This window comes from Solanum dulcamara, chromosome 10 (genome assembly GCF_947179165.1).
Source record: "Solanum dulcamara chromosome 10, daSolDulc1.2, whole genome shotgun sequence".
NCBI classification, from domain to species: Eukaryota; Viridiplantae; Streptophyta; class Magnoliopsida; order Solanales; family Solanaceae; genus Solanum; species Solanum dulcamara.
Window position 1 is genome coordinate 53,217,291 of NC_077246.1, and position 23,653 is coordinate 53,240,943.

The 23,653-nt window shown below is 37.2% G+C and overlaps 1 protein-coding gene across 1 annotated transcript; it reads right to left on the minus strand.

The window, feature by feature from the left end:
* Positions 1 to 21,749: 21,749 nt before the first annotated feature.
* LOC129869801 (uncharacterized) lies at positions 21,750 to 22,348 on the minus strand. Its single transcript, XM_055944411.1, has 2 exons — positions 22,147 to 22,348; positions 21,750 to 22,057 (listed from the first exon to the last, which is right to left on the minus strand). Exons 1-2 carry the CDS (start codon positions 22,346 to 22,348, stop codon positions 21,750 to 21,752), a joined length of 510 nt encoding a protein of 169 aa, XP_055800386.1.
* Positions 22,349 to 23,653: the final 1,305 nt, after the last annotated feature.

The window sequence follows — 23,653 nt, forward strand, 5'->3', positions numbered from 1 at the left end:
ATATTCCCTCCCACTCATGCTACCTTGTTTCCAATGGATGAACTCTTGTACTTTAGCCTCCCTCATCTAAAGAAGAATGAAAAACAATCTAGAAAAATTACCCTTGAACTTGGCCCAATCGAAAGGTCCTACATTGATAGGTGTCTCTTCCTTCCATTAGTTGAACCATACTTGAGCTAGTCCCTTCAATTGATAAGCGGCCTAATCTGTCATTTCCACCGAAGTCACACCAATGATCACCACAATTTTTTTGATCTTCTAAATAAACTCTTGTGGATCTTTGTCCACCTTAGAACCATAGAATTTCTTAGGATTCATCCAGGTGAAGTATCGAACCCATGTCGTTGTCATACCCATATTTTGATTCATAGAAGAAACAACCTCATGATTTTCTTGTGTTGTCGTGGCTTGGGAAAAAGACTTGAAAGGCATCCCTAAGCTCGGAATGAGTGACTTGCTCAGCTAAAGGATCAACCAGAGCTTGAGGTGTTTGTTTCTCCTTAACTTCATTTACTTTCCTTCTCAATGGAGCTCTTCTTGGAGGCATGATTCTGAAACGCATAGAACATGAGTGAGAACGAAACCTTATAGACTTCAATTCTACCACACGATTTAAGAGTGATTAAAGAAGTGAAGTTTCTTAAGCATCTTATTTCCTCTTATTCATAGATATGGTATGCTTCACATCGATGAACAAGACTCTACTTAACAAGGCTTTTTAGACACCCTAGGACACTTAAACCTGATGCTCTGATACCAAGTTTTTCATGATCCAAGTTACACCTTAGATGTGACATGGTGAATAGGATTCTAAAAGACCTTAAACAAGCCTCTTGACATAAGTATGACACTAAGATAAGCGACATAACAAGTAATCTGAAAAGTGGGAGATAAGTCTCAACATAGAAATCTCAATATAAGGAGAATTTGAACATAACAACTGATAATGTGAAAATTATTCTAAGTCTGAGAACAAGACTCTACTATCATAAGTGTGGCATAGGAAAATCCCTAGCTCACAAAATAAATTGAATTGAAGAAGTCTGAAAAAGACATAAAAAACCATAATTTGGTCATGCCCTTGACCCATGAGGACTCGCCAATAAATGTAATGATTATAAGATCCAATACTAATCTCAGGTGTGATGAGAAGCGTCATGAACTATATTATAAAATAATATAGGCAAAAGAAGTATGCAGTCAATACTATGGAATGTACTGAGTATAGAAAATGTACAATACATGAAAAAAAATTGATATTGCAATGACAAAGCTAAACATGAAATAATCCTTTAAAACATCTTTAGAAATATAAAACATAGTCAATGCAATATTAGTTAAAAAATTATAATCAAAACATAGCATAGTGAGAGGTACCGTTAACCGACATAAACCTTGTCTTCCCTACATCGAAAAGCATTTTTCCTACTTGCCACGTAAGGACCATAAGCATGACCTATATGTGGATCCACTAGCTAGGCCCAAATAAGGTAAAGTCCTGGGGGCACGTAGTTCTAGACCTAGATAATCACCACTAGTCCTACTCGATGCTAGGTAATACTCTCAATAAGAATAGTCGTAATCATAGCATAGTCTTAGGAAAAGGTAAGAATCTAGTAATACCAAATTCATCATACATACTTTAAAATAAAAATAGCTCCTTTAACAAATCATGATTTCATAACATATTCAATAATACACTTATCAAAAGCATCTAGTTCATGATAAGCTTGTTCATAGAAAAATCATGAAAATCCTTCATTATGAGAATATTTCACTTTGAAGCACCCTTGTTTGCATAATATCATATTGTACTATGTCTGAAAGAATCTATAAATCATAGTTCTTCAAAACCATGATGTCTCACCCCAAACTCGAGGGGCACAACTGGCATCTAATATCAAAACGTAGACCTGAGCAGGACCTATTAAACCACTTGCTAATAACACATGGCAGCCACAACAAAGTCAAGGAAATAAATAAGTATATCTCGGCTTAAAAATAAGCCTTCGACAGGTAAAGCCCCTGCCAACCGTTGTAGAAAGAAACTAACTACTATTAATAATTCATATTAAGTAATAAGTAGGTAGCATATAAGTCCTTTATGGCCACCGAGGCTGCCATGATATCTAAAAAAAAGTAAAAATGCTATGTAGGACATGAAGGTCACCATGATATCTATATAATAACTGAAACATGTATACGCAATATAAACTAGGCCAATAAGCTTCTAGCTAATACAAACACAAAAAACAGGCCTAATTAGCTAACAAGATGTAACTAACAAAGATGCAAGGCTAAAATGGCTACCACAATGCTATACAACCCAACTGACTAGTCCTCAAGCCTCTATGAATACAATACTTGGTGGAATAGGGCCCCAACATACCCAAAAACTATAAATATCAAAAAGGCAAACCTCTAAGATTGTAGCAACCCCCAAAAGAAAAGGAGTCAACCAATCGGCTGGATAGGCAGTTGTAGTGCCCCTAGGAAGTGGGGCATCAATATAAAGTAATGTACGGAGTATGTAAGGCAATTGAAAGTTGAAACTGAAGAATAAGTATTGAATGAAAAGAGAAGGGGTGAAATACAAGTATAATATCTTATCTCCCCATAACAAGGCAATATAAACACATAACAAGCAATAACATGACTTGGCCCCTATAAGCCCGATAAGTACAAACAACACACAATCACAATAAGTCCTAACAAGTGCAAACAGTCGCTAAATACCCATATTAGCCCCCTTACCTGAATCCCAATAATAATCGTATTTGAACTGTCTGAATGTACCAGTACCATGAATGTAGACCTGAGGCTCTGTGGTGCAATGCATATATGCTTCCCTATTAGTACAGCCAGCCCATCTCATACATATATTCTACCCGGCCTGTAGGCTCGGTCTATCCATACAATAGACTCGGTCTACTTGGTCCATAGGCTCAGTAAAACAAATTAATCTGTATGCTCAAGAACCCTACAATGTTAGTGTCTATTGAGGCCAAAATAAGTTCATAGGCGACAGCTAGACTATAAAATATTACAACAATAATAAGTAGCCATAATTGATCAAAATATAATCATAGCATGCTTTTCTAGGATACTGGGCAAGTAGTAGAGTGTCGGTGATAGACATTAATCATACGGTGGTAGAAAACTTAATAGGGTAAGGCTACAACTCATATAACGACTATAAATAGGCCATGACAAACTTAAGCCATCAAGATTATTCCAGAAGAGAAATAATAGCCTTAACATACCTTTCAACCAACTCTCAAAGGGTGTCTCAATGCATCTTTGCCAACCAAAAAATATGCAACAATGCAAAAATGAACACGGTTGTAAAATAAGCCATAACTGATCTTTAATGCGCTAATGCCACACTCTTTACCAGCAAAGTCCAAAGAATTAAATGAGTAATAAAAATAACAATCAGTATCTAAATCAGTTGAAGACATTCCAACAATATCTCGAAGGAGCGACAAGCTCTAGAGATAACTTAACTAGGCATTCTTTACGTCGTTCAACCTAACAAACATCCAATGCGACCTGAATAAGAATCATATCAATCACCCCCATGCCCCCTATGCCATTACTTCTATCACCTTAACACCATAAATACACAATAATAATATCCAAAATAACTAAGACAAAGGGGCTTCCCAAAGACACAATATCAAAAACAATACCACGTGGCTCAAATATCAATAGAAATGATACTAGGTTATGGAATTATGAAGGAGGTTTCTAAAAATAAGATTAACTCAATAAGAATATTTGAAATAATAAGCTTAAGATTCTGCATCTTTGGAGTAACAACACACGGAGCCTAAATCGACAAGAAAAGTATACCACAACGATGAGCTCGTGATGTAGAGTAATTTCCCTTAAACTTCCGAGTTGAAAATCTAATCATCCAATGAGTATTTGGAAGGTGGATTAGGTTTTTTCCTATGTTTTTATCTGTTATAAATGAAGAAATAATGAAGGTGATGGTCTTTTATAAGAACAACCGACTTGGAGATAGGGGACCCACCTAGAGGTGCCTGGTTGTGCAGTCACACAAAAATGCCCATATCTGACTATTCTAAAATTATATGGACAAGCGGTTTTGTTCATTCGAAACTAGATTCGTAGACATTCAATTTGATCGTTCATGAGAATTCTAATTCTTTATATAATATGAGAAAACTATTGATACATTTTGACCCAAAATTTTAGAGAATTCCTTAACAACATTTACAATAACTTTTTCTGAGATCTATTTCATAATTGTTTTGACTTTCACACTTAACATATGAACTTTGTTGAATTAAAGTAACCCAAAAATCATTCTTCCTAATATGTTATGAATTCTTAGTCCTATTCCAAATACATAAGTTAATTACAACATTCAAATGAAAAGGATGTTACATCCTTACCCACTTAGGGACATTTTTCCTCAAATTGTAATGATATTTGAAGCAACATCAGTAATGGTAAAAGTAATCATATAGTTATATACCTGATATACTCAAATGTGGGGCTACGCCTATGAAGGAACAAATAGGTGGGGATATTTAGAGTTCATATCCTCCTCAACTTCCCACATCAGCTCTTAACATTACGACTCTGCCACAACACTTTCACAGAAGTTATATACTTATTCTGCAGTCTTCTTATTTGGTGATCGAATATGGAACAGGGACTTCTTCATAAGATTGATCCTCTAAAATCTAAACATTTGTTGTGGGCACTATATTTGTTGGATCTCTAATACATTTTCATAACATAGAAATATGAAATACTGGGTGTACTGCCTCTAACTCTGGAGGTAACTCTAGTTCATAAGAAACTTGACCTATCCATCATAAGATGTGATAAGGCCCAATATACCTAGGGCTCAATTTCCCTTTTTTCCAAATCTCATAACACTCTTCATTAGAGAAACTTTCAGAAAGACCCAATCATCAACATCAAACTTCAAGTCTTACCACCTAACATCCGTGTATAATTTTTGATGGCTCTAAGATTTCATCAAACATTCTCTAATTAACTTAACCTTTTCCACAGCTTATTGTACTAAATCTGGTCCAAATAATCTTGATTCTTCAACCTTAAACCAGATAAGAGGGGATCTATATTTTCTTCCATATAAATCCTCATACTATGCCATACTAATGCTGGAATAATAGCTATTATTATAAGAAAACTCAATAAGTGGAAACTGGTTATCCTAATTTCCTTTGAAATCTAGCACACACGCTTGTAACATATCCTCGAGCATCTGGATGGTGTGTTCATCTTGGCCATCTATCTGGGGATGAAATATTGTACTAAGATTTACCTGCGTCCCTAGACCCTTCTGGAAATATTTCCAAAAGTATGTTGTAAAATGTTCTCCTCTATCTGAAATAATTGATATAGGACACTATGCAACCTAGAAACCTCCCTAATATATATCCCTGCATAATCTTTAGTTGAAAATGTGGTCTTGACCGATAAGAAATGGGCTAATTTCATCAGCTTGTCAATAATTACCAAAATAGAATCAAACTATCATCGTGAGAAAGGCAAACCTATAATAAAGTCCATATTAACTACCTCTCACTTATTACACCCCATACTCTGGAGCTTGGAATGTCTCTTAAGCTTCTTAGCAATTACTATGTGAGCCAGATAATCTACAACACCATTAAACAACTCCAAGGAAGGGAGAATGTGATACCCCATAGTAGGGAACGTTAGAAATAGGGTTATAAGGAGTCGGAAGAAATTGGAGGCCATTAAGGAGTCATAGGGCTTGACTTACCTACGTAAGCTACTAACTTAGAAGTCCTACACACTTAATCTACTTGAGTACACGTCGATCTTAAGTAGCAAGGAGTGCATAGGCTCTTGAAGTATGACGAGACTACGAGCTCATGAAAGAGAAATAAGAAAACAACATGCCTACTCGAAGCAAGTAGGTGATGCACCTACTTTCACAAGAAGGATATGCACCTACTTAGCATCAAGTAGGTGATGCAGTAGCTTGGGGTGGACCCCACTGCCATATGGTAGCATGTGATTGGCCGAATAAGTTGAGGTGACATCCTAGGAGGCTGCCACGTGTCACCCTAGGGGGATGCCATGTGGCACCTTCTAAGAAGGTGTATATATAAGTATTATGTGAATCTTAACTTGTTCATTCTCCAAAAATCAGCCAAGAACTTTGAGAGAAAAATGTGAAGAAGGACAAGGAACCAGGCAACCATGGGCTTGAGAAATTAAAGGTAAGTTCTTCATTTTTTCTCCATGAATTAATTATCTAGGGTGTTACTCAACCATGTGAGGGTGTATATATGTACCATATGATATCTAAGGAACCATATCTTCAGCTTTACACCTGGAACTAATAAGAGAAAGCTGAAGAAAAATGCTAGGGGTACAAGCTAGAGGGGCTACGGGTTGGGGCTGCCAAGGTAAGTCTCCAAATTTTGTTCCGTGAATTAATTATTTGAGGTCTCACAAGTTTATATAATAGTGTTTTATAACCAAAAATTCCAATTTGGGGCAGTGGAGAAGGGACATAAACAGCCCGCTCAATTTCAGCACATTTGGAGAAGTTCCGAGTTGCAATTTGGCAGTTTTGGACAATTTTGGGTAAGGTAAGGTTTTTTCCCTTCAATTTGGACTTTATGGTGTTTTTATGGAGTGTATTATACGCCTTTTTGTGGCTGGAAATGTAAAAATGGTATAGGAGCGCTTGACGTTGGAGACAGTCCAAATTGTAGTCGTTATAGTTGAATTGTCGTCGAAGTAAAGAGTTGTTCTTGTGAGGTGCTGCTGCAGGGGTGTGGTGTTTTGTTTCAGGGCCTAAATGTGTTCTAAAAGGTTTAGGGTTTATTCTGGTTTCATCCACACGACCTCTCATTTCATATAAGTAAAGATGTTGCGAAACAAAGACTAGAGACCCTCTTTTGGTATCATAGTTTAGAGCAAGTCGTTTGGAGTTTATGTTGTATATTGTTGACGTGAATTTCTTCAACATATGCTGCAGGTTGTTTTTTTTGGTTGTATTTAGTGATTAGGGATGTAATTGGAAATTTGGATAGGGCATATTATAGGAGAGGTGCTGCCCAATTTTCATTAACGCCTTAACTAATTAAAGAACTAGTCGAGGAGACGAACAAGGAAATAGATTCCATGAATACTAAGGTGCAACCTAAGAGGCTAGAAAGCTAAGAGTGGTTGATATTCTTATTACTTTCATGTTGAATAGGTTCAAAGGATGACGAGGCAAACGGGATAAAGAGTAATTCATAAGAGGTATGTGAAGCTCTCTCTTGGCATGTTTTTGACATAGATATGTAAAGCCTACCTTTTCTCTTCCTTTTGGCATGTCTTAGATGTAGGCTATGTATGATGAAAGCTTTGGGGCAACTTCACTCTTAGGTTTTGAATATGACTTCAGGACTCTTGATCACTTCTGGATGTTAAGACTTTTAAAGTGGTTAGACTCCTACTCCTCGAGTCTTCTATATGACTGTATAAGGATTGATTCGACTAAGCTCTTTTTTGTAAAAAAAAAAGCTCTAAGATAACCAACGCTCGGACTTCTATAAGATATTTCATACTGGTTTTTATATAGCCCTTAGTGACATTTAGAGGGTATATGTCAGATACTTTCTGCCCTAATCTCCAGGGATAATTCACCTGATGACTTTATTGAGTCTCTGATAATGATTTAAACTATGTTTTTTTATCACTACTCTACTCATGTATACTGTAACACTTCCTTCATCATGCTCGGGCCGGGAATAGTAATTGTGCACAATTCACTGCATTTTTCACCGCTCCCTCACTAGAGGGCCGAGTACGTATGTATATATATGATGATGTGTTGTAATAAGGTGGTGATGGCACTGGAGCCATGATGGTTTTACATATATGATTCACCGGACCCCTAAAAGGGCCAGCTATATGGTATGATATGAGCATGCATGCTTTTGTAATTCATAGAGTACAGGTACAGGCTTCTAAATTGATAATTTGTTCCCCTGTTTCTTTATTTTGGATATACTTCCAACTGTATTATGTTACGTTTTACATACTCAGTACATATATTGTACTGACCCTCTTTTCTCGGAGGGGCTATATTTCATACCCGCAGGTACAGATACAGGTTTTGGGAGTTTGTCAGCTTAAGATTCCGCGCAGCTCAGCTAGAAGAGGATCTATTGTATCGAATCCTAGTTTTTGATACTAACCACTGATGTATAAAATTGTTTTGTCTATTTAGGGTACGGCGGGGGCCCTATCCTACCATATGTTGTCGTTAATATTTTTAGAGGTCTGCAGATATGTATATGTGGGTTGTATATGTCAGTTTGGTTCAGCTGGGTCTATATGATATATTGTACATGTTGTTATGTTATGGCAGCCTGGTCGGCTTGTGTGCCCTTTCATGAGGTGATACAAATGAAAAAGGCTACAGATTTACAGAATGTTATGACCCATGGGGGTTCTCATGTACGTATCATGTTGTTGTAGTCTGGTTTGACTACACTTGGTTTATATGCATTGCATGCTTATAATTCGATGTGACTACAGCTGATACATATGTATACAGGGGGTCCAAGTCGGACCCCAGTTGCGGCCTATGGGGTTGGGTCATGACACCACTTCCATAATGGAATAGGTATCTCTTGAGTCAGACCACTGGGATTCTGGTGCTCGGCCTTCACGTGTTGACAATTAGGACACTTTACTATGAATTCAACAATATCTTTCTTCATCCCGGAGCACCAGTAAATTTCTTTAATATTGTGATACATCTTTGTAGAACCTATGTGAATAGAATATCGAGAATGGTTTGCTTCCTCCATAATCTGTTGTCGAAGACCTACAATATCAAGAACACATAACTGATGTCCATATTTGAGGATTTCGGCTTCTGCTATATTAAAGGCTAAAGACTTTTGTTGCTGAGCCTTGCCTCTAAGCTGCTCAAAGATGGGATTTTTGTAATGTCATGCCTTCACCTCTACAACAAGAGATGAGATGTTCGCATCCCAAATTGTGACCCCACCATTAGAACCTAATAATCTAACCCCTTAAGTTAGCTAGCTGATGAACCTCTTGGGCTATCTCCTACTTCTCCACTCTCAAATTTGATAAAATTCCCATTGAATTATTACTTAAGGCATCTGCTACTACATTCACATTCCCTGGATGGTACAAGATATCTACATCATAATCTTTTAAACACTCAAGACATCGATGTTGTCATAGATTCAACTCCTTTTGCCTAAAAATGTACTAGAGACTTTTATGATCTATATAGATATCAACATGCCCGCCATATAAGTAATTCCTCAAGATCTTCAAGACATGAATAACTGTGGCCAACTCTAAATCATGGGTCGGGAAGTTCTTCTCATGCTTGTTTAGCTTCCTAGAAGCATAAGTAATTACCTTACTATGTTGCATCAAAACACAACCCAATCCAATTCCTGAAGCATCACAATACACCGCATATCCCTCTGGACCCTCTAGCAAGGTCAAAACTAGGGATGAAGTCAATCTTTCTTTCAACTTTTGAAAGCTCTGTTCACATGTTGTGGTCCACTGAAACTTAGTTATTTTCTGAGTTAGCTTAGTCAAAGGTGTTGAAAGTGAAGAGAAACCCTCAACAAACTTCCTATAATAGCTAGCTAACCCCAAAAAACTACAAATTTCTATTGGGGTCGTGGGTCTAGTCCAAGTCATTGCAATATTAATCTTCTGCATGTCAACCTGTATTCCATCATCTGATACAATATGGCCCAAAAAGGACATAAAATGCAAATAAAACTCATATTTTGAGATCTTAGCATATAATTTCTATGCTCGAAGTACCTGAAGCATTGCTCGAAGATGGCCTCTATTTCTGACTCTGATCGTGAATATATGAGAATATCATTAATAATCACAATCTTAAACAAGTCTAAGAATGGCCTAAATATGTTGTTCATTAGGTCCATAAATACTGCTGGGGCATTTGTCAATCCAAAAGACATCACAAGAAACTCAAAATGACCATATTTGTCTTGAAGGTTGTCTTTGGAATATCACTCTCCCAAACTAGCACTTGATGGTACCCTGAACATAAATCAATCTTTGAGAAACTTTGGGCACCTTGTAGCTGGTCAAACAACTCATTAATCCTTGGAAGATGGTATTTCTTCTTTATAGTAAACTTATTGAGATGTCAATAGTCTATACACATGCGTAATAATCTTTTTTTATGCAAACAATATTGGTACACCCCATGGCGCACTTCACCTAATGAAGCCCTTATCTAACAAGTCTTTTAGTTGCTTCTTCAATTTCTTTAATTTTGTTGGTGCCATTCTATTCGGAGGAATTGATATCGGTTGGACATCTAGAAATGAATCAATAGAAAAATTAATTTCTCATTATATGGGAATACTAGGTAGCTCATCTAGAAAGACATCTAAAAATTCATTTACCATTGGATTTGATTGTAAGGTCGGTGGTTCTATGTCAACATCCTAAACCCTAAAAATATGATAAATGCATCCTTTAGCAATCAATTTCCTCGCCCGAATATATGAAATATATGTACCCTTTGGCATCGTTGTGTTACCCTTCCACTATCAAACTTCCTGTCCAGAAAGTGGAATATAACAATCGTTGCTCGATAGTCGACACTGGCGTAATAAGATGCTAGCAAATCCATGCCCCTACTAATATCAAATTCTAGCATCTCTATCTCAATTAGGTCTACAGAGGTTTGACAACCAACAATCTCTACTATACAACCTCGATAAACCTTCTTGGCAGTAATACAGTTGCCAAATAGGGTGGATACAACAAAAGGCTTTAGCAATGCCTCTGGTACTATGGAAAACTTCCCAGCAATAAATGGATAAACATATCATAATGTGGAGCCTAGATCTATCAAGGCATAAATAGATTGTGAACAAATGGTTAGCATACCTGTCACGATATCTGAGGAAGACTATGATTCTTGCCGACCCATCACTACAAAAGTACGATTCTGGCCACTTCTAGAACTGGACGCTCCCCCTTGGCCTCGACCTCTACCTAATGAAGATTGTGGTCCTCTCTCCGCAGAAACACTACAGTAGATGACCCTACTATTGATCCAACCCGTTGTCCTGAACTGTTCTGGTATATAAATGGATAATGTCTCAGTATATGACCCTCTTGTCTACAAAAATAACATGACATAGAGTCTTGGCAAAATCTTCCAAAATGTGATCTACCACAGGTATCACAATGTGACATAACTGATCTAGACTGCTTTGGGCAGTGATATTGCTACAAGCTCAATATATTTGAACTCTCCCCCTGCTTGACTGTCCCCGATGATCATATCTATTTCTCTAGGATTTATGTAAAGGAGGCCTGGGTGGTAGACTAGAATACCTAGTTCTAGGACCCCATGAAAATCCCTTTAAAGAACGACAGGTCTGGACCGCCTCTATTACCCCCTCTCAGCTCGTTCTACCCTAAATTGCTAATGTCTGAACTCCTCTAGATTCTGAGCAACCGCCTGTATACGGGAGATACGAATATCTTTATTTAGTACTTCTATGGTATATGCCTTAACATACTTTGGATCCATCCCTCCTATAAATCTACGTATCCTAGATTTCATAGTATCTACAATCATCGGTGCATACCTAGATAGGATATCAAATTGCATTCCGTAGTCTCTAACACTCATACTACCCTGGCGAAGGTTTAAGAACTAATCAACTTGGGCATCTCAAATCTCTCTAGTTAGGTATTGATCCAAAAAGGCATCAGTGCAGCGATCCCAAGTGGTTGGGGGTGTATTGGACCCTCTGGACCTCTCTTAACCCTCGTACCATAGAACTTCTATGTCTCCAAGCCTAAATACTGCTAACTCAAAAGACTCTATAGCTGAAGAATGCATAACCTTAGAAATCCTATGCAACTGGTCAATAAAGTGTTGAGGGTCCTATGTGTGGTCAGTCCTAATATACTAAGGAGCAAGCAAGGAACTCTTGAAACCCTGAACTTTCAGGCCCTACAAAAAGTGCGGCTACATTTATCACCACTGGTTGGCACTACGTGGTTGTTAACTGAGTCAACATATAAATTGCACTTGTGAATTCCTGATCTGTAGGAATAGGAGGAGCTGGAGCTTCTGCTGGAGGTCATGTAGATCCTTGGCTTCCTAATGTGAATATGGTACTGGGGAGGGATGTAAATATGTCCCCCCTACTCCGTCTGGCTGAACTTCCATGCTGTTCTTTGACGTGTCACTGGAATTTCTTCCTCTATACTAAGATAATAACAATCGTAAGTCAAACTCAACACTTATGACTAAGCTCTATAGCACGATTTAAGTAGAAGGAGGGTAACATTCCTAAGTAATGCCTATAGCTTCTTTTTTTTATAATGTAGTGCATAATGCATTTATAAGCAAGACTCTACTAGATACAGCTTGCAGACTCTCTAAGATACGACCTTGCTCTGATACTAAGTTTGTCACACCCCAAACTCGAGGAGCACAACTGGCACCTAATACCAAAACTTAGGCCTAAGCCGACCCTGCTGAACCACTTGCTAATAATGCATTGAAGACAAACACACAGTCAAGGAAACAAATAAGTATATCTCGACTTACAAATAAGTCCTCAGCCTAAACCTCTCTAGAAAGAAAACAACTTCCAATAATCCATATAAATCAATAAGAAGGTAGAATATAAGTACTTTTTAGGCCATCGAGGTTGCCATGATATCTAGAAAAGCATAAATTTTATGCGGGCCATTAAGGCCACCATGATCTCTATATAATAAGCGAAACATGTATACACAATATAAAATAGGACAATAAGCTTCTAACTTCTACCAACATAATAACAAGGCTAAATTAGCTAACAAGATGTACTTAACAAAGAGTCAAGGCCAAAATGGCCACTATCAATGCTATGAAACCTAATTGATTAGTATGCAACCATGTATGAATATAATACTTGGTAGGACAGGGCCCCAACCTACCCAAAAACTATAAATAGAAAAAAGGCAAACTCTAAGAGTGTAGCGACCCCTAAAAGAAAAGGAGTCAGCCAATCGGCTAGATAGGTGGCAGTGCAACTCAACAAGTCTGTCTAGCCATTGTTCTGGACCTGCAGTAATGAATACAGCACCCCCAAGGAATGGGTCATCAGTAATAAGTAATGTAACAAGTATGTAAGGCAACTGAAAGGTGAAACTGAAGTATAAGTAGTGATAAAAAGAGCAGGGGTGAAACACAAGTAAAATACCTTATCTCCCTATAATAAGGAAATAAAAACACATAACAAGCAATAACCTAACCTAGCCCCCATAATCCCAACAGGTACAAATAGTACACAATCACTATACGTCCTAACAAGTGGAAACATTCGCTAAATACCCATATTAGCCCCCCTCCTGGATCCCAATGATAATTTGATATGAACTGTTTACCTGTGCCATGAATTATTATAGATTTGAGGCTCCGTGGTGCAATGCATATATGTATCCCTGTAGGTACAGCATGTTTGTCCCGTAGGTACAGTATACCCAATCCGTAGGCTCAGTCTATCTTGTCCGTAGGCTCGGTCTACCCGGTGCATAGGCTCGATAAAACAAATCAATTTGTATGCTCAAGAACCTTGAAGTGTCAGTGTCTTCTAAGGCCAAAACAAGTTCATAGGCGGCAGCTAAATGATAAATATCAAAACAATAAAAAGTAGTCATAATTGATCAAAACATAATCATATCATGCTTTTCTAGGTTACCTGTCAAGGATTAGAGTGTCGATGATAAACATGAATCATATAATGGTGGCAAACTTAATAAGTTAAGGTTACAAGTCATATAACGATAATAAATAAGCCATGATAGGCTTAGTCCATCAGGATCATGCCAGAAGAGAAATAATAGCCTTAACATACCTTTCAATCAACTCCCAAAAGGTGTCTCTATGCAGCTTTTCCAATGAAAAGAAATGCAACAATGCGAAAATCAACACGGCTGCAAAACAAGCCATAACTAATCGATAAAGCCCTAATTCCATACTCGTGACCAGCAAATTCCAAAGAATAAAATGAGTATAATAACAACAATAATCAGCATCTAAATTCATTGAAGATAATCTAACAATATCTCGAAGGAGCAATAAGCTCTCGAGATAACTTAACTAGGCGTTCTTCATGGCGTTCAAATTATCAAATATCCAATGTGACCTGAATAAGAATCACATCAATCACCACATTATCTCCATCATATTAACACTATCAATACAAAACAATAATATCCAAAATAGCTAAGGAAAAGAGGCTTCCCAAAGCCATAATATCAAAAACACCACCATGTGGCTCAAAAATCAATAGAAACGATACTAGAATATGGAATTACAAAGGAAGGTTGTAAAAATAAGATTAACTCAACCAAAATATTTGAAATAATAAGCTTAAGATTATCTTAGTTGAATAAATAATACATGGATCCTAAATCGACAAGAAAAGTATCCCACAACAATGAGCTCACGACGTAGAGCAATTTCCGTTAAACATCCGAGTGGAGAATCTGAGCATCCAAGGAGTATCTGGAAGGTGGGTTAGGTTTTTTTCTATGTTTTTATATGTTATCAATGAATAAATAACGAAGGTGATGGTATTTTATAAGAACAACCGACTTAGAGATAGGGGGCCCACCTAGAGTTGCTTGCTTGCGTAGTATCACAAAAATGCACATATCTCACTATTCTGAAGTCGTATGGACAAGCGATTTAGTTCATTGGAAACTAAATTCATAGTTTAGATTTGATAGTTCATTTGAATTATAATTCTTTATATATTAAGAGAAAAGTGTTGAGACATTTGACCCAAATTTTCAAAGAATTCCTTAACAACATTTTCAATAACTTTTTCTAACTTCTATTTTGTAACTTCCTTGACTTTCACACTTAACATACGAACTTTTTTTAATTAAAGTAACCCATAAAAATCCTCCTAATATTTTATGAAGTCTTATTCTTATTCCCAAATCATAAGTTAATTCCAACATTCAAACGAACGGGGTGTTACACATAATGCATGCATAATTCTAAAACACAGTTCATAATCATAAAATAGATATAATGCATGGGTTCATAAAAATTTCATCAAAACATGTATTTAATATAAAATCATGCATAAGAAGATCATTGAGAATGAATAAAATCATAAATGACAGAACTCAATGCAAAATCATCAAAATCTAGGGTTTAGAAAGAAATCATAAAGTAAAATTTTAAGATCTGTTGGGACTCTATGGATGGAAAAGGATCCATGGATGAAAATTCCACATACTTCAATGAATTATAGCCTTGAAACATGAAGAGGAAACTTGAATCTTGAAACCTTATCTTGATTGGAGAAGCAGACCTTGAAAGAGAATTTCTTGAGAGCCTTAGGGTTTTTGAGTGAATGAGAAAGAATGGGGGGAATTTTAAGGGTAAGGGTGATTATAGGTCTTGATAAAAGGTCCAAAATGATATAGTTTTGGTATTAAAAGAATAGAAATTGACTATAATAGCCTTGAAAATTTAACTGCCAAAGTGACCCTACGGGCCAACCTACGCATCGTTGGTCCTTCTATGGACTGTCCTGGTTGTCTTAGGTCAACTTTAGAAATTCAGGAACCCAAGTAAAATTCCTTAAACACCCTCCTATAGTTTGTATACCTCTCTAGGGGTCGTTGACCCGACTCATGTTATTGAACTTGAAACCCACTCTTTGAATCTCCACCTATGACCATACTTACGGGTTGTATAACTTTCTACGGACCGTCCTATTGGTTAGTAGGAAAACTTTTAAGCCTTGATATTTTTCCAACCTTCAGGACCCTTCCTACGTACCCCATCTACAAATCGTAGGACCATATTTGGTATGTAGATCAAACTCATAAATGTTATTTTGACACTTAACCATTTTTCCACTTCAGGGCCTCATCTACGACCGTCTTCTATGGACCGTAGGATCTTATAAGGTCCAAAGGTAGGACTCATACAATAATTTCTTAAGCTTAATTTTTCTCCAAAGGTCGGGGCTTACCTACGACTGCCTCCTACGGGACGTAGAAGTTTGTACGACCCGTAGGTAGGCTTGTAGGAGCCTGCACCATAAACCTTTCTACATCATCTCCTTCCAATCACACTTTTGACTTCCGAGGTGTTACAAGCGTCAATACTTGTCACTAAATCAAGTCATAATCATTAATTTTAATCTATTTCATCTCATGGATGACCATTATCAGATCATCCATGAAATTACACAACCTCTAAGGCCAGATACTAGTTAGAACCTTCTCAGTTCTAATTTTCCTTGCTTATGTCCTTTAAGCCACAAAAATGGCATTCAGTTTACTTTATTGAGATACCAATTGGACTTAACACATACCAAAATCGACAGACCACATTAAAGGAATGAAAGAAGTGGAACAACTTCCTAGAATACCTCATAGTTTTCCGAGGATTAGATATGGATGTCAACACATCAATCCACATGAGACTATTCAATATTTGGTCTTATACTAAAGACTGTTAACTCGGGCTCTGATACAAAATTCTCACGACCCAACCCACTGGGTCATGCAGGCACCTACTCTAACATCTAGATAAGAGAATTCTTACCACCCAATTTTTAAATCGGATAATGCGGAATTAGTAAAAAATATACTAAGAACACTTTAAGTAATTACAAGAGCTTCTTTGTTTACCTTTCAACATAAAACCTTGAAATACAATGAAATTCTTTTGAAACACCATAAAGTTTTCCTAAGATCTAGTCTAAATAGGTACAAGAGCTTCTAAGAGTAAGAAATTAATATAATTTAAGTGGACATAGCTCCCACCATAAAAAAGAAAGAATAGAAGTTCCATCATCATACTCGCCTTAGAAACATGACTGATTCTGCAACCAAACTATGCCAAGTTGCATAGCAAGAATAATATAAGTATAAACAATAAGTTCAATCTGAATCCACCACATACTATAATACAAATAATCAGAAAACATAAAGTCAAAGGTAAATTTTAGGACCCCCAATCCATTCTATCACCCCTCTAACTATGGGTAGCATTACCTTGGATACTATACACACTACCATAGTTCCCACACCTCCTTTCACTGCTAACTCCAACATGTTTATCATAACACAACCTAACCCTTTAATCACATAAGGATTTCCCAAAATTACAACACCACTATGAACTCACAAGTCTACTATTCTACCTCGGGCTCTCATGCTAATACCCTGACCCTTAGCCAATTTTCTAAACCACCTATTGGAATACTATCAGCAACCTTAACTCAAATATGTCCCAGATCGCCCAGACATGACAACACGGTGCAAGCTAGTGAATAAGTCAAACTCCTAGTCAATATCTTAAATTAACAATGCTCTAGTTTTACATAATTTGAATAGGTAACCACAACTTAGTAAAACATACACATATAATTATAATCAAGACTATAATGTAGCTCAGATTCCCAACCCTTTATCTTAGGTTAACAAGCACCATACTTATGAACAACACAGCATTACGACAAGTCATACCTAATTGATTACACTTTTCAGTAATCAGGACCACCAAGGATCCTTAAGAAAAGATCTATAGTGTTAGCATGCAACCACAGTTTACTCAAGAACCATCCCAATTTAAACATAATTTCTGGCCACTCTGGGAAGAAAGGTAACAATCACAGTACAGTGACCAGGTACACTCATAGAACTCACATACAAACTGTTAGTGTATCGGTATGGTATTCGCCCCAATCATTATTAGTAAATTGTACTAGTATAGTACCCATGCCAACCATATAGACATATGTACCAAGCGTGGTACCCGAGCCAACCGCTAATCACACAAAATACAAGCACAACCACAATCACAATGATATGTAATACCTTTGTAAATACAAATAAACAACATCCCTCATGACATGAGATTTCAACATTCGTCATGTACATCATGCTCATTCCTTTTTCCTTAATCATAAATCTTGCATTCCATAATAAAAATAGTTGATAAACACATATCACATAGACAGAAAAATAAGCAACTATGAGCTCTCTATCCACTAAGTAAAATTCATCATCTGCCTAAATCACAACTAACCATTTATTCAACCATTCATACTCCGCTCCCAAAGTCCTATACATACAACTTCCGACAATCTACAAGATATAATGTAAGTAAAAGCATGTATAACTACTCGAGGAGAAATAAAGATAGCCTAACTGTGTGTCAAGCACTGCTAAATATCCTTGAGTATAGGATTTTGGCTCTATGGGGCCGAATCCTGACGAATGTAGACCAGAAATCCTTTCGCTTAAACCTTTCTTACTCTAAAATCTGTCCACTCAATGGTTTTCATGCTTAGAGTGGCGTAGGGGAACTTTTGGAGCAACCATCATCTGTGTTTCTTAATGAAAAGTGTGAGGAAAAAATAAAAGACCCCGCTTTATTTAAGGTTTGGCTCTATCAGCTTTGGTATAGAAGCCATGCAGGTGCTATAGAGGGGTCGCCCTAGCGGGAAGCCTCCCGCTATGGTAGAATGATTTTAGCTAGGCCAATTTGAATTTTTAAATTAGTCGAGTACCCAATTTTTAATTTGGCCACGTATCTTTTTAAGAATTTTTGGGACTTCTCATGAGGTGTCATTCGGATAACGAAGGTTTTGGTCATTACACCAAGAGTATGATGCTTGGTGGGAAAGATGAGGACGACGGACCACTTTGAATCTCTACAAGGCCGGAATGACAATTCAAAGTTTGAAGCAATAGTGAAACTCCTATTATTCCAACACAACAAAATGATATCTCAACTCTAACAAGTGGTAACAACTATTTTCAACAACATTAATTCAAAGACCTCGAAGCTACATATTTGACGGTTGGTCAAGAAAATTCGAGCAATGGTCAAATCAATTTCACTATTGAAGACATGCTAGATAATGTTGGAATCAACCGCTCTAAGACCAAGATTTTACAAGGATCAGAATCATGCAAGGACAAAGGTGCCCTAAATGTCGACAAAGATGTTATATTCGGTTAATGAATACGAATATTTTGTGTCTAACTACTTTAGAATTTTTTTTATTTCTTGAATAGTTTTATTGTCATGCATGTCAAAGATCTGAATGTTTTTTTGTAGTATCTGGTGATTTTTGTGCAGTCATAAATTAGCCGATCCGTCGTGCGGGTTTAGGCTGACAATCAGTTAGTTGGGCCTTACTTTCTAAAAATAAACATTTCCTTGAATACATCGTCTAACTTATCGGAATAAGCATGACTATAACTGAAATGGAAACACAGAGTAATCACTGAAACTCACTTCTCTAGAGCATATAGCCAATGCACTACTAGAAAAAAATTAAAAATCTTACAAAAAAAATCGAGGGACTGAGTAGATCACAAAAAATGAGAAAACCCCGATCATGCCCCACATATTTTCTATTTTTATTATCTTGTAATTATGTTTTTAATAAATCATCCATGTCCATTGGTTACGACTTTAGTTTTTTTTTGCATATTTTTACGTAGATGAATTTTACCCAGATAAAATTTAAAAAATCAACGTAAATAATCAGATTTTCAAAAAAATTAAAAATTACTTTTACCAACTCGATCCCGTATTGATTTAGTTAAGTTAAGGATTTTTATTAAGAAATAGAAAAAATAATATAGAAAGTAGAAACAACAACATACCTAGTGAATCTAACAAGTGGGGTCTGGGAGGGTAGAATTATGCAGACCTTACCACTGTCTCATAGAGGTAGGAGGTTGTTTCCAAAAGACCATCGGCTCAAAAGTCACACCTAGTGTGTCCACACATCTATCTCAGCATCCTCATCTCCGCAACATGCATCTTCTGAACATGAGAGTTATTTACTAGTCAACACTCCACTCCATATAACAATGCTGGTCTAACCACCATTCTGTAGAACTTACCTTTAAGTTTAGGTGGTACTTTCTTATCACACAGGACTCCAGAAGCTAGCCTCCATTTCAACCATCATTTCGTACCTGACCACGCTAGCCAGGCATTTACCTTGTAATGGCGGTAAGTTTAGGTGGTACTTTCTTATCACACAGGACTCCAGAAGCTATCCTCCATTTCAACCATGTTGCCCTCATGCGGTGCGTGACATCATCATCAATATCTCTACTACTCCGGATGATGGATCCAAGATATTTAAAGCTTTTTGTCTTGGGGATAGGTTGGGTGGAAAGCCTCACTTCCCTTCCCTCTTCATCCATCGCAACACTAAATTTGCACTCCAAGTATTCTGTTTTAGTTCTGCTCAATCTAGACCCTTTGGACTCTAGCATTTGTCTCCAAACCTCCAACCTATCATTAACTCCATCCTGAGTCTCATCAATTAAGACTATGTCATCCGCAAATAGCATACACCATGAAACCTCCTCCTAAATAGACTGTGTCAGCTCATCCACTACCAAGGAAAAAAGAAAAGGGTTCTGCACAGATCCCTGATGTAGTCCCACCCTAACAGGAAAATGCTCTAAGTCACCTCCCACCGTCCTAACCCGAGTCTTGGCTTCATCATACATGTCCTTTATCGCCCTAATATACACCATTGGGACACCTTTAGCCTCCATACACCTCTAGAGAACATCCCTCGGAATTTTGTCATAAGCTTTTTCAAGGTGAAAGAACACTATATGGAGATCCCATTTTCTTTCTCTAAATTTTTCCATCAGTCTCCGCATAAGATGGATTGCTTTAGTAGTCGACCACCCTAGTATGAATCCGAGCTGGTTCTCTGAGATTGACACTCCTCTCCTCAACCTTATTTCCACCACTCTCTCCCAAATCTTTATAGTGTGGCTTAGTAGTTTGATACCCCTGTAATTATTATAATTTTGGATATCACCCTTGTTCTTGTATAATGGAACCATAGAACTACACCTCCGTTCATCAGGCATCTTAGCATTCTTTAAAATAACATTAAACAACTTATTCAACCACTCCAAACCTTCCTTGTCAGTGCTCTTCCAAAAGTCCACCAGAATCTCATCGAGCCCTGTCGCTCTCTCCATCCTCATCCTGCTAATAGCACATCTAACCTCCTCAACCTTTAAACACCTACAGTACCCAAAGTCTCAAAGACTATGAGAGTACGTGAAATCACCCAGTACAATGTCTCTGTTTGTTTTTTCATTTAGGAATATGTGAAAGTAAGCTTGCCACCTTTGCTTGATAGAGATCCATCTACTAACACTTCACCTTTCTCATCCTTGATGTACTTTACTAGATCCAGATCATGTGTTTTTCTTTCTCTCATTTTGGTAAGCCTATACAATATCATATCCCACCTTTATCCCCTAACTCGATATACAGGCATTCAAAAGCTACCGTTTGAGCACTGGTGACTGTCGACTTCGCTTCTGTCTTTGACTTCCTATAGATATCTTTAAGCCTATTCTTCTCCTCTTCATCCACGCACTTTAACCACTCCATATACAAATCTTCTTGGCTTTCACTTTGCCTAATACTTCTCTATTCCACCATCAATCTCTTTGATGACCACTAAAGATTCCTCTCGATACCCCAAGAACCTCAGTAGCTGCTTTTCTAATGCAACCAGCTTTCATGTCCTGCATGTTGTTCACATACCTGCTACTACTCTAGGCCCCTAAACCATGAAATGTATCTCTTATCTCCTGAGAAAAGGCGGGAGTTAAGCCCTTCATCTAATCCTCGGTCGATCATAAAGGGTCTTCTTTCTCCTATCCCTCTTAATCTCTAAGTCCATCACTAAAAGCTTATGTTGGATGACAATATTTTCACTCGGAATAACCTTGCAATCCTTACAAAGGCCGTTATCACCCTTTTGGAGGAGTACGTAGTCAATCTGAGTCCTAGATACCATGCTACTAAAGGTGACCAATTGATTATCCTTTTTCAAAAAACACGAATTAGCAATAACCAACTCAAAAGCTTTGGCAAACTCCAAGAGAGAAACCTCGCCTCCATTCATTTTCCTAAAACCAAAGCCTACTAGGCATCATCAAAACCATTAGAAGTTGTAACGATATGACCATTGAAATCTCCACCAATGAAAATCTTTTTGGTACTTGGTATACCTCTCACTTTTTCATCCAAATCTTCCCAAAAGAGCCTTTTGACTTCTTCATCCAGACCCACATGGGGTGCATATGCACTAACATCACTCACAATAAGCCTGCCTATAACTAGCTTAATAAACATCTTCCTATTACTGATCCTCTTAACCTCTACCATACACTCCCTAAGATCCACGTCGACTAGAATACCTACTCCATTCATATCTCTTGAACCTCCTGAGTACTATAGTTTATATCTGTCTACATCCCAAACTTTGGAACCTACCCATCTAGTCTCTTGAACACATGCTATATTAATATTTCTCCTCTTAAGACTCTTCACTAGCTCTATGGACTTTTTTGTAAGCGATCCTATGTTCCACGATCCCACTCTCAACTTACGAAAACTCATCTCCCTCTTACCACTATTTTCCCTCGCCTTCACCCCCAATTGAAGACATGACCCTAGTCTACCATCAATAACCGAAGCCACTAAAATGACATGAACTACAAAGTCAAAAAAACTGATAATAAATAAATTAAGAGAATACAAACAACGAGATATAATTGACAATATAGAATGTATAATAAAGAGACAACACACACTAGCTAATATGCAAGTCAAGAACCCTAGACACTAAGTGAAGAGTGAAAGTGAATAACAATAACCAAAACACTAAAGGTAGGAAAGAAGAATAGTAATCAAACTACAAATAATCAGTTGAGAAGAGGACAGATAGAACCTGGCCCAGAGATATTCAGTCGCTGAAAAGTTCACCGAAAGGATCTCATCGAAAGTCACTAGATCTAGGTCTGATCTATATAGATCTAGCCCAGAGAGAATGTGACAAAGATACTGACCAGAATCCTAAACGTCGTCAAAAAAGTTGGACATTGTCGGAATTTGCTTGTAGCCACCAGAAAATGCAAGGGGAGACCAAAAGCTTTGCCAGAAAGTCGTCGGGGAAGCCTTTTCAAAGATATATTTAAGTTAATTCAAAGAATCATCCAACAAGGTCAGTTTGTCCGTCAGTTTTCTATTGAAGATCGAGTCAACTATTTTAATAGAAAATTCAATTAATAACCCGAACCTATCCATTGATTTTCCAAACTTAATATGATGCAGATCAAAAAAATTCTTAGTTTACTCTTTCTCTCTCTAACCTCCTACCCCATCACGATTCCACCTCCACAGCTCATCCCAATACCATCGGAGACCGTCCCACCAATGGGACGTCGTTTCTCCACCATCCGCCTTCCTCCTCAACAGGGCACCAACCCCTTTTTATAAAGGTTGAGGTTTTAATAAAAGGAATTTAATTTCTTAGATTTGAATTGTTATTCAGATTAGTTCAATTTGTAGTCAGGATCAAACACTATAACAAATTTTTAAATATAAAATTTTTTTACTATGGAAACAAAAATTAATACTTTCTTCATCCCAATATTTGTGACACTTTTATAATTTTGAGACTCAAACAAATATTTATTTGACCATACTTATTTCATGTATCTTTATATATTTTTA